The sequence below is a fragment of the Haliotis cracherodii genome, unplaced genomic scaffold (assembly GCF_022045235.1).
Source record: "Haliotis cracherodii isolate W230 unplaced genomic scaffold, xgHalCrac1.p SCAF_9, whole genome shotgun sequence".
Taxonomy (NCBI): domain Eukaryota; kingdom Metazoa; phylum Mollusca; class Gastropoda; order Lepetellida; family Haliotidae; genus Haliotis; species Haliotis cracherodii.
In genome coordinates, this window is record NW_027266343.1 from 19,953,988 (window position 1) to 19,966,327 (window position 12,340).

At 37.6% G+C, this 12,340-nt stretch overlaps 1 protein-coding gene across 1 annotated transcript; it reads left to right on the forward strand.

Moving 5' to 3' along the window:
- Positions 1 to 82: 82 nt before the first annotated feature.
- On the forward strand, positions 83 to 11,145 carry LOC139451788 (galactocerebrosidase-like). The gene is made up of 18 exons (XM_071233095.1): positions 83 to 238; positions 1,157 to 1,225; positions 1,467 to 1,530; positions 1,652 to 1,740; positions 2,354 to 2,518; positions 3,420 to 3,458; positions 3,585 to 3,718; positions 3,876 to 3,969; positions 4,785 to 4,822; positions 5,014 to 5,138; positions 5,363 to 5,502; positions 6,612 to 6,677; positions 7,024 to 7,113; positions 7,458 to 7,599; positions 8,384 to 8,558; positions 8,867 to 9,039; positions 10,450 to 10,523; positions 10,996 to 11,145. Exons 1-18 carry the CDS (start codon positions 83 to 85, stop codon positions 11,143 to 11,145), a joined length of 1,983 nt encoding a protein of 660 aa, XP_071089196.1.
- The last annotated feature ends 1,195 nt before the right edge of the window (positions 11,146 to 12,340 follow it).

Genomic DNA, 12,340 nt, shown 5'->3' on the forward strand with positions numbered 1-12,340 from the left:
AGATGAATACATGGTATTTGACCTAATTATAATTATTAACCTTGTGATGTCGCCTGAGAATTGCCTGCTACTTGAAACGCGTATGTGGTATGACAGTCTGTTATCACCTACATATAAACACACACATCGGCGTCGAAGGCACATATACTCGGCCAGTCTGACGACCAGTGCACTCTTTGCTTCTCTAACATGGGTGTTCTGTGTATTCAATGGAATTGGTGCCATCAGCGGCGGAGGGGTGAGTATGTGTGACGTGTGACCTTGTGTTCTTTGTATTTGACTGGTGGGTGTACATGGCTTGTCAGTATGAATATAAAATAGCTACGCCATAAATCGCAAAGTAAAATGAAAAACGAAGCGTGGTTAAATCATTGTTTATTCTCCCTCCAGTGTTTTATTGCACAATAAACAACTCCCACTCGTCGTTAATGTCTTAATTAATGGATAAAAGTGTTTGACTGCTCGTAAAATTTACTAATGGATGTGTGTAGTTGCTCTTAGTAATTGTTTGATCATAATATTCGAAATCTGAGTTCGCCATTTGCGGGCATACTCTACAGTGAAGGTGTTGCAAATACACGCGAGAACACCCTTTACATCGTCACAAGAAATATCTGCCAAAAGCAGAGTCGATTGTACAATTACGACCATACCGTGAGCATTTGTTCTTGAATTACCGTAAAAAAAAGAAATTATACCAGGTGTTCGGAAAGGGCTGAGCGTATCCTCCCCCATCGGTGACACCCATAACAAAACACATGCAATGGCAAGTCAATTAATTGTTAACCTGAAAAAAAACCTCGTGAGCATATGGTTCAAGTCAGGATAGGGAAATGCATCGCACATCATCCATTCTTTTTGAAAGCCTTAAATTTTATACCCTTGATCTAACAAATTTTGAGCAACAGTCGCATGGCGCTCTTTGAAATCTTTTTGTAAAGAGCATACTCAAAAGCTGTGAAATGTAGACACCAAAGGCTGGAACGGCTGGAATATTGTTCGAAATAAAGGGAAAGTTCACTATTGGAAAGCTGAACTCATCTCTCTTTGCATACAGTCTTTGGGGAAGTGTTTTGTCATTTGTCCACTTCATTTCGCTAACATTGTTGCAATTTGACAGTGTTCAGTGTAGACAAATTGTGTCAATTTCTTTCAGGCTACATCAAAACTGTTGGTCGGCTACCCACAACAGCAGCGAGATGAAATCCTGGATTTCTTGTTTACCGTAAGACTTAAGCACAGCATCACATCTATTAAGTGGACATTTTAACAAAGTGTCTATCTCTTAATTTTATTTAAATAAAGTTGTATAGATACTAACAAATATAATGGAGGATAATCTATCAAAGATTTTTATCACATTTATCTCATCATTATTTATGTTCATGAAAACAGTTTAAGTTTTAAGTGTGCTGTACATGCGATATAAAACAGCTCAATCTACAATTATCCTGTTATGGTTTCAGCCGAACTTTGGAGCATCACTTCATATTTTTAAAGTTGAGATTGGTGGCGATGCGCAAAGCTCAGGTAAAACATTGTGGATAGAGACATATTTGTTGCAAAGAGTGAATGAATTGTCGGTACTTTAATATCACCCCCCCCTCCTCCCTAGCATAAGCGTACACATGTTTGACACTTCTATCCCCAGAGGGTACGGAGGCCACACATATGAGGAGTCCCGATGACCAGAATTACAACAGGGGCTATGAATGGTGGATGATGAAAGAGGCCAAGAAAGTAAGCTAGAATTGATTTTCATAGTATCCTCCTCAATAATTGTGATACCTATAAATACACACACTTTATCTAAGCCTGTGGAGTCGATTCAAATGGTAATGGGAATCGTTATGTTGTGTTACCTTTCTGACTGTTTTAAGCCCAATGGTATGAATCGTTGACAAATAAAAATAATCAATAGAACAGGTTTGTCTGGTCCTGATTTGATTATTACAAGTCATTGTAATTCTGCGGGAAATGTTTCTACCTGTGGCGTAAAACAAAATTCATTCCACGTACCTACGTTTGCTGTTTGTATCCACGGATCTACCGCTGATTCCTCCTGTCATCCTACAAATGTCATTCAACCTGCTATCCGTAAAACAAATATTGTACCTTCTTGTTACCCACTGTCTTAATATATGTGATACTGTCCATTGTCCACAGGCTTTTATACCTAATTCATAAACATGTGTAACTTTTGGTCACGATGTGGCTGAAATTCTGCTGATGTGATTTTAAACACTGAGATGTGTAAGCACAAGTATCGCGTATCACGACTGATCCCTACCAATAATTGTCTACAGTAATGTTGTCCTCTCATCAAGCTATATTTATTTATATATCATTTCAGCGTAACCCTGACATCAAGCTGTACGGACTTCCATGGGGGTTTCCAGGCTGGCTTGAAGATCCGATCGCCAGCGTGTATGGCCAGCCAGAGCGTACAGCTCAGTATATAGCCAACTGGGTGACCGGGGCCAAGAAGTACCACAACCTCACAATAGATTACATTGGGGTATCACTCTTTATCTGTTCATATCTGTCCTGGATGTGTTTCTGTCTTGAGTTGTTCCAAACTGTCGGTTCATTCCCGCTTGGTCAATATGTACATGTAATGATAGTTACAAAACCACCATGCATTTATGCAAATTACTATTGAACAACCTCTTTCCACAAGTACGATTGTTTAGGTACTGTATTATGACGTATGTTCATATATTTGATATTTTGAACCATCACAAATACATGGATTGGAATTATTTGATCGTAAAAATGTTGATTGAACTTTGTTATTCGTATCGAATTACTGGAGGCTATTGATCTTGTGTATTATGGTCAGCTTATTCTTGATCTAACTTGGGCGGTCGGGAAGCCTAGTGGTTAAAGCGTTCGCTTGTCACGCCGATGACCCGGGTTCGATTCCCGACATGGGTACAATGTATGAAGCCCATTTCTGGCGTCCCTCGCCGTGTTATGGCTGGAATATTGCTAAAAGCGGCGTAAAATCATACTCACTCACTCTTGATCTAACTACTCCCTAACCATGGTGATTCGGCCACTAAAAGATGTGATTTTGAAAGGCATCGTTATGAAACATACACGTACAAATCCTACAGGTGCTTGAGTATGACTCACTATCTGACCCTAATACAAATTGAATGTTTTCATGGTTGTTTTAGTAAAGAAATAGTTTAACTGGATATATCTCATGGGCCAAGATAAATTCTAGTGTACAAAACAAGCAAGGTTGAGTCAACTTATGTCTTGTAAAAAATGACCAGTATTGTCAGTGTTGCTGCCCTATTCCCGATCTACGACGTTTCTTTTATAAATTGTGCATAATGACATTCGTTGATACTTACTTTTGTCTATTTATGACTCATTCACACCAACTATATGCTTTTGGTTTTTTTCAGTGCTGGAACGAACGTTTGTACAACACAACATACATCAAGGTGACTAAGTATATTTATAAATTGAGACAATTGGTAACTTCACTTTAGTGTGACAGAATGTCTAATATCAAACCATATTCACGTTGAGAAGAGCCGCATGACCCACCTACTTTGTTCTCCTTACAGACGTTAAGGAAAGTCCTTAATAACAACGGCCTCAAAGACACGCACATCGTGGCTGCTGATTACTTTAAATGGGACAACTTCGCAAACGATATTTTGAATGATCCTGAACTTGACGAAGCCGTCTATGCCATGGGGTCAGTGTAGACATTAGTTGCTTCATTCGTTATTCCTAATACGTGATGTACCCGTGACACTGTGTGCTTTCCCCATACTTACTATGTATGCGAAATTTAAAGGACGTATACATTTGATATGTTCGGATGAGTTTAATGTATCACTATGTTATTTCAGAGTTCACTATCCTCACACTAACAGTACTCCCTTGGCACAAAAAATGGGGAAACCTCTGTGGGCCTCGGAGGATACGTCTGACACAGGCCCTGCTGTAAGTCCATTTCAAACAGTTATACGCCACTGTCGCCTGTCCACAAGCAATCTGCTACGGGATATAACGTCTTGTAGCTTCTCTTTGGTCGTAGCATTGGGCAGCACAAGCCCCAGTACCCCGTGCTTGTTGGGGCAGCAAATTATTGCGTATTGTGATAGAGTGGTTACGATGCATACCCTGACTGATAATGATAACGCGTCATTGTGTCACGACGGCGTGGATCGCTTTCATGCTTCAGAAACTGCTGTGATCCATACTCGATAAATAACAGGCTTCGGTGATGTGCTGGAATCTTGCTGCATACAGAATTAAACAACATTCAGTCTCTACTCGGTGCAAGATTTTGTCGCCTATGGACAAAGTCTGGACAAAACGAATGTCAAATTAATTATGTGGATATTGTGTAAATATGTCTCTTCTATACTTTATGAGAAATAATTATCGTGTCGCTTTGTCATCCATGTGTGGCACAATTCTTCATTAGGATTACAATAAAATAAAAAATGTTCTATGGATTTCTTTTAAAACTGAAGAACTTGACATTTATTTGAAAACATACAATATTCTTTGCATTGGATGACTGAAGAATTCGATAATATGTAACAACTAACTGATCGTCTGGCCGCCTATTTCCAAAATTGATAATAAGCAGCTTAACATAAATATACCTAGGAACAGCTCTACCTCCGAAATTGTTTTGTAAAATCCATGTCACGGTTCAAAAGACCAAATGCATGTGAGTGATTTGATGCTCGTTGATAACTGAACACTTGAAATGAAGACAATAATTACAGGTCAATTCTTGTTTTCAGAACTGGAACCGAGATTATGTAAATGGTTATATCACAGGGTAAGACAAGCCAAATATCATCACGTGTAACATTCAAAGATACTGTAAGATACGCAGTTTACAACAAAATCGAACGTAAATGACTTCAACTATTCAGCATATGTGCGAATGACTGCAGCAAAGTATACACCAATTCTCCCAATGCGAGACACGACGTACGCCATCAAGTGACTATTTCCCTGTCAATCCAGGACCATCGTGTGGTCAACTCTGTGTAGCTGGTACCCCATGCTGCCTCACTACCCGTCTGGTCTCATGCTGGCCAATGAACCATGGAGTGGACATTATGACGTCTTCGACTTCGTGTGGATTGCAGGTCAGTATTAATGTACCGATCAATATCCTATCCACAATGGTTGTTGTGTTCATATGATAGACTCGCCATTGAACCAAGGCTACTATACTTATCAAAATGAATGATTGTGTGTCAGCCTACCCAACTGATATTCACAGGATTGAATTGTTGACTATATGATCCACCACCCATTCCAATTGGACGTTAACCCCTGATTTATGACAGCAGAATCACATGTTCTGCAGCTCACACTGGTCAGTTTATGAAGCCCGGGTGGATCTACCTGAAGCACGGATATGGGGTGGGGACCTTGGTGAAAGGAGGCAGCTACGTCTCTCTGGTCAGTCCGGACAAGAAGGACCTTACAATCATCGTTGAGAAGATGGTGAGACAGTATAATTGAAGTAAATCGGGAACATCTGTTTTCTCACAGAACGGTTCTGGGTAGCTTTTTTTAAAGTAGTCATCATCATCGTATTTGTAAGAGCAACAAAACAATTATAGTCGTCTGAGGTCCCTCAATTCGATATGCACGGTCATTTGATTTGCCTGAAACCTATGATTGTGGGTTCGCATCCCATATATAGCATAAGAGCGATTTAACCCTTTCTATAGTCATAAAAAATTGCTGCTTAGAGTACTGTCCATTGCATAATTCCATCATGTGTCCATGATCCACTATCAAATAGCGATGATACCATGTATCCTCCCCAACCGGTGACACCTGTCACAAACACATGCAAAAGTAAGTCAATCGTTCATGTGAGACACGTGAAGATGATCGTACAATTCAAAATTGGGAATTGGATTGGGCATAATTTTTGTCACAGATTCGTAAAATTTGAAAATGTCTTCCACTTATCTTTCCATAAAAGGTTTTGAAAGCTTTACTGAGGCCTTGAATTTTGTAAGCTTGATCAAACAAATTTTGAGCAAGAGTCGTAGGAAGCTCTTTGAAATCCCCCCAGGAGGAGTAGGCTCGATTGTACCTCAAAGGTTGTGAAATGTAGACACCAAAGTCGGCAATATTGTTCGACATGAAGTGAAAGTGGAATTTGGGAAAGATGTAGTCACCACTCTTGTCATACAGTCCTGTATATAGGTTTTTATCACAGATCTAAACACGAAACGCAAGAGGCGTTCTCACTGGTCCCATTTTTGTCTAGTACAGGTTTGTAAATCAGTGGAAGAGATTCTGCTTTTTGACCGTTATTAAACGATATCTGATCATTGATATATCTGAAGCTGGAGTTAACATCTTGACCAATTTTGTCTTGTTTGGACTTTGCTAATCCGAGCCAGGAGCTTTCCTTGCACATCAAGCTGATACAGCGTGATATAGCAGAAATACTGTGAAAATTACTCGCCACGGTTTCAGACCTTAACACTATTTGACGAGTGTATAATGTAGATGTTCCTTCCATCTGCAATCTCCACAGAGACTGAAGGTCTATTAAAAATATTTTCTGTTTCAACGTATGTTCTTAATTGCAGAATCAAGAGGACGGACCTCCAGATATAGAGATGGAGACCATCACGTTTCATATCAAAGGGTCATTTGTAAGTTTTGATACATACATCCTGTGAAAATACTTTTACAAATCACTGGCGCATCTGTTTCTTTTACTATGTGCATATCTATACCCCATATACGTACTTGCAACATCAAGAATTCCCTCATTGGCTTGTGAATCACAAACATTATCGAGACTAGTTCCTGTCTCTAGACTCCCACCATTAACTGCGTGTCATGTATGATTCGTCTTCCTTTCTTCCTACATTAAAAATGTATGTTGTTTTACCTTATAATCTCAAAGGAAATCTCATTTCGTGTTTGTACCAGCAGTTAATTCAGAGTTCGTGAATTGTAGATCATGGTGACCATGATGTTTTGTTCTATTTAAAGGCACATATTACTCAGCTCAACAGCTGGAAAACATACATATCCTCTTATCCAGGCGATTATCAGAATTTTATGAAACAATTTCCTATAAAGGTAAGCAATGCAATTTTTATATGCCCAAGTTGGTAAAGGAACATTTGAGAATATGTGATGAATACTTCACATTATGTATGGGCTAACAACACTACCTGAACCTGACCACCCAGTGTTTATAATATTTAATTTTACATCAGATTTTTCTGTAGACATAATTTCATTTACATATATATTTTCACTTTCAAGACCAAAAAACTAGGATGTTAGTTGAAAGAACTGCTGTTTTAATATGAAATATTGAATGATATATTCTTAGATGTTACTGAGCATTTTAAATATCACAGTTTTATATCCTATCTGACAGGAAGTATTTTTCATTGAAAATTTGAGCTTATTAACAGGTTGTTAATGGAATCTTCAATCTGACAATCTACCCGGAAACGACCTTCACCTTGACGACGTTGACGACGGGAAATAAAGGGGAACCCCCGACCCCCCCAGATTCCGCACCTTTTCCATTGTCCTATGTGGAAGACTTTGAGAGTAAACATGCTATTTATTGTCATTGCGCAACTCGAAAGTCGTGTACTGGAAGTGCTTTCTTGGCATATTTTGATTCAATCTTTCCCCGATATAAAGTGTGTTAGTCCAAGCGCCAAAGATAAGTATTTAATGTCAGACAACATGTGTGTTATTTCTCGGACAGGCTGCTTATATCTGTTCACTCGGGGAATGCGAGAAACATTCCACATAGAGTCACCAAACAGACGCCCTTCACTTTAAGATTACGACAAATTCTTAAATATGCATTTTTTTTATCTATTTGCTAAAATATAAGCACCCTAATATATAATATAGTTATATTTTATCAGAGAATAAGATTTTATGTGATAAACAGATTATAACATTTCTTATAAAAGTGATAAGGTTGACACTTTGAGTGATTTGTTCATTTACTTGTGTAATGAAGAGTGAATTTGGGGAAAAAGTCAATAACCTAGCAGAGTTGAAACATAGCGATTCACTTCTTTTTAAAATTATATTTTAAAAATATTTGTCAAACTATCTAAACACAGACCAGCAGACATTCTCAAAAGTTCAAATCTAATCAGTAATTCAATCTAGACATTTTTTCTAAATAATTCATTACCTGCGTGGTTATGTTTCACTCTACACTGGCAATAGTAACACAATTTCCGTACACTGTCTCAAAGTAATTATTTTATTGGTGTTTCCTATTATATTTAATTTGGCTATTTAATTTGCAAATATTTATTTATCACGCAGAATATGGAAAACCTGGATGATGATATTTGTAACATTTCAGAGTATGAGGAGGGTGAAGAACCCTATTATCTGGCCCCTCAGACTGGGTCGTTTGAGGTCAAGGACGTTGGAGGCGCTCATGGAAAGGTCATGAGACAAATGACCTTGCAGAAACCTGTATCCTGGTGTCAAGCAGATTTTGTTGAGATGGGCGTAGCCGTTGTTCAGACTGGCTTGTAAGTGATATTTCATTGTAATTATATAAAGTACATTTTGTGAATAAATGCAGCTTAGTTAAATATGAATTGAATTCAGTTGCCGCCTTTGAAATTTTTATTCCATAAATGGATAAAAGTAAACTGGATAAGGGGATACCTTTTGGATAACCAATCAAATCACCAATTGATTATTTTCACCACACTGCCTCTTCAGTCCAAAAGCTTCATGCGGTTATATTGATAAACTGACTTTATTTACTCTATTTATATATTATGGTCTATCTCGGACGGATGTTGATTCCGGGATATCATTGTTCATGATCCAGCGATAGTATCGTCATTGAGTGTGACATTAGAGTGGAATCTGGTGCGAATAGTTCCAAGGGAGCCTTCATCGCCGCTCGCCTGGACCAAGGAGGATGCTGGCTGACGGAGACAAAGGGTGTCTTTTTCTTCATCTTCCCCCATAGCAACATTTTCATGGTCACTACCGGATTCGGTATGTTAATAGTTATCTTGTTCATGTCTGGACATGACAGTTGATTATGGGTTATGTTATATGTACAGATAAATCGATCATACGATAAAACTATTGAGTGTTAGTGATTGCCTGCCATCGTACGGGAGGCTCAGTTGTCTAAGGCGCCGGTAGATGTTTCTCTAATTATGTTCAGCACCACCCCTAACACCATTTACCTTTTATATGCATCAAGAAGATTATTGTCTCTACAGTCATATTTTCTATAACTCCATATTTCTGATCCATAAGGTAAAATTGGCATTATCTTTGTATCAAAGTGTTGATATCCGTATTTGCCTGATTCATATTCGTATCACAATAAGAAGTATCCTACACATATCACCATGAGTATCATAAGCTTTATTAGCATCATAGCTTTAATGTGACGTGATTATCGTCCCACTTATATATATCATTAGAAGTGAGTGAGTTGGGTTTAAATGATTCTACTAACAGTATTTATCAGGTTAATTGCTTGTCACCTTAATGTGCAAGTGACAATTCGGAATGTGGCAGATACCCATTGTGTATATTTTCGCTTAAACGCTGTATAAATGACTGGTTAAATCTAACGACTCTTCTATCCACGCAATATCCAGTCAAACCCTATAACATGATGCTCTATCTCAATGGGGTCGGGCGGGTAGCCTAGTGGTTAAAGCGTTCGCTCGTCACCCCAAAGACCCGGGTTCGATTCCCGACATTGGTACAATGTTTGAAGCAGATGTCTGCCGTCCCCCGCCGTGATATTGCTGGAATATTACTAAAAGCGGCGTAAAACCATACTCACTCACTCACTCACTCGATCAAAATGCCAGTCACTACGTAATAAAAAACATTGTTCAACAAATATGAAAAACACCCTTTTCAGTTTAGGCCACGGATACGCATTGATGGATCAGGGTGTTGGAAATAGCAATATGTTTATGACATTAGAGCTCAAAAGAGCTTAAGATTGTTTTTAGCAAATGCGGATAGAAAAATTAAGAATAGCAGTGTACATATATGTATTCTCTCTTCAAACAGCAAGTAATACTCGAATAATATCTACTATCTGTTACAATCAAAACCATCCGCCTCTCGTTAGCTCAATTCAGAGCAAGTTATTATGATTTAAAGATTTATAAAGGAATATTTCAAAAGTCTGACAACGTCGTGTGCAAACTCTATCCTCCATTAATAAACACATATATTCCCAAACCGTTTATATCTTATCCAAATATCAATTTGTTTTGCATACTCATGTCAACCTCAAATGTTACATTATTACAAAATATTGCATCGTACATACATCATGCAGTATTAGTTAGACGAGCCTTGTACATATTTTCAACTCTGGGCCTATCGGATACAGAACGGATAAAGGTAATGAATACATTTTGCTTTCAGACATGCAAACTGTCTTGGCATCCGGAAGAATGCTTGTCGATCTCACCTGGAACACAGTGTCACTTACTCTCGAGGTATTAATAATTTCTGTTTTCAGTTACTTACGTACCTGCTTGGTATAACTGGTAATCATTGCCACTAATGTACATACCGACTCCTTTAAACGGAGAAGTACAATACAGGCATATCAGATGTCCTAAATAAATAAGTGGTAATTGTTTGGAATTTACATTCATCTTTAGTCTTATTCGTCAAACATTAAAACAAAATCGTCTTATCTTACTAGGTTGGCCTTATCTATGCATTAATTTTGAACATTGGAAATGGTATGGATTTGAATAGTACGGAATGGACTTTGATTATCAAAGTTTTACAGAAACTGATATGAATAACCGACGTCTTACTACCCATGGTAGTCCCTCTTTAATACTGCTCGGACATTTTCAAATCTTGAAAAAAATATTAACATTGAACAATATTTACTGATTTATCAGTTACTTGTTATAAGTCTGGCAAAATAATGCATTCATCGTGTTTATTATCCAGGACACTCGGGCAACAGGTTTCATCAACAGCAACATGATGTTCAACTTCACTGTACCATCTGATATCAAACATGGCATGGCGGCGGTCGGGTCGGGGTCATATGGTTACGCCGACTTCGACAATTTGAAGCTAAAATTACCTTTTTTGTAGATAATATCAATAACAAGATATATTCTTAATAGTAATGTATCACATTCTTCTTTCGTTTACAACTAAGAAAGCTTTTTTTGTAGCATTGAACGTATCCCTCTACGTTTATTTGCAGTAACAATATTATATTTTGTTGAAGAACGAAGCATGATGTAAGTAACTACTATGTCGCTACAAAACGACTGAAAATGAATTTATCCAAACAAACAAACAAACAAACGAAGAAACTGAATACATTTATAATAAATGATCACATTCCTCTTTATGATCTTTCTTATTCCTATATCAAAACCGATTAGGTAAATATATTCTAATTTGTAAAAACTTAACGCGTTGTAGTTTCTCATAAGGCATTATGTAATGTGTCGTATCTTCTCAGAATACTCAGAATACTTCATTGTGATTTTAATATGCTACCAACCCATAAATCGCTTTTTGAATTATGTCAATTCTGTTTTATTAATGGCAAGTAGACGTTTTCGGGGAGCATAAGCACTTTTCGGATGAAGTAAGACAATGCTGGCAGCGGAGAGTAAACATGACTCTTTGAGGGCGTTGGTCCTGACTACATACTAAAACACATGTGATGAAACATGTGATGTCTCCAGAGGCATGTGACTTTGTCTCAAACTGACCTCTGCTAATGGGTACTAGATAGAGTGAGATGGCTATGAGAATTTTAGAGTCTGACAGTTTCTGAGGTTGTATACTCCGTAACATTATCAATCATACTCTGTAAGTAAAAATTCTAGAAGACGTCATGACGTCGGACGCGGTGTGAGTCTTAGAACCAATTTTTTCAGTGATAACGAGGTAGTTTAATAATTTAATAATTCCAACAACATCAAAGATCAATTTATGTTTTTTTAAGGTTATTGTTGTTGCCCAAACCATTCTGAATGGAAACGATTTCAAGAAACATATGTTGAATGCTATCATTCACTTCTAGGTAATTGTTTAATTGATACGAATGAGTGGTGCAGAGTAATGATATTATTTCTTTTCTTAAATGTCCACTGTTGATTTATTATGTAAGCATTATATTTATCAGGGAATAAAGAATGTGGCTCTTTGGTCCAGCAACTGATAGATTGTATCAATGTGGAGGCTTTTAGAAAATAGTAGCTAAAGGTCAAGTTTAAATTGTCAACTAAATAAGAGTTTCTGTACCGGTACTGAAAATAATAGTTTGATT

What these genes read in the sequence shown, in the direction of transcription:
- LOC139451788 (XM_071233095.1), top strand. Translation starts at nt 83, where the DNA reads ATGTGGTATGACAGTCTGTTATCACCTACATATAAACACACACATCGG. An exon ending in GTAAATGGTTATATCACAGG is followed by an intron (nt 4,823 to 5,013) that starts GTAAGACAAGCC and finishes CTGTCAATCCAG; the next exon opens with GACCATCGTGTGGTCAACTC. An exon ending in TGAAACAATTTCCTATAAAG is followed by an intron (nt 7,114 to 7,457) that starts GTAAGCAATGCA and finishes GCTTATTAACAG; the next exon opens with GTTGTTAATGGAATCTTCAA.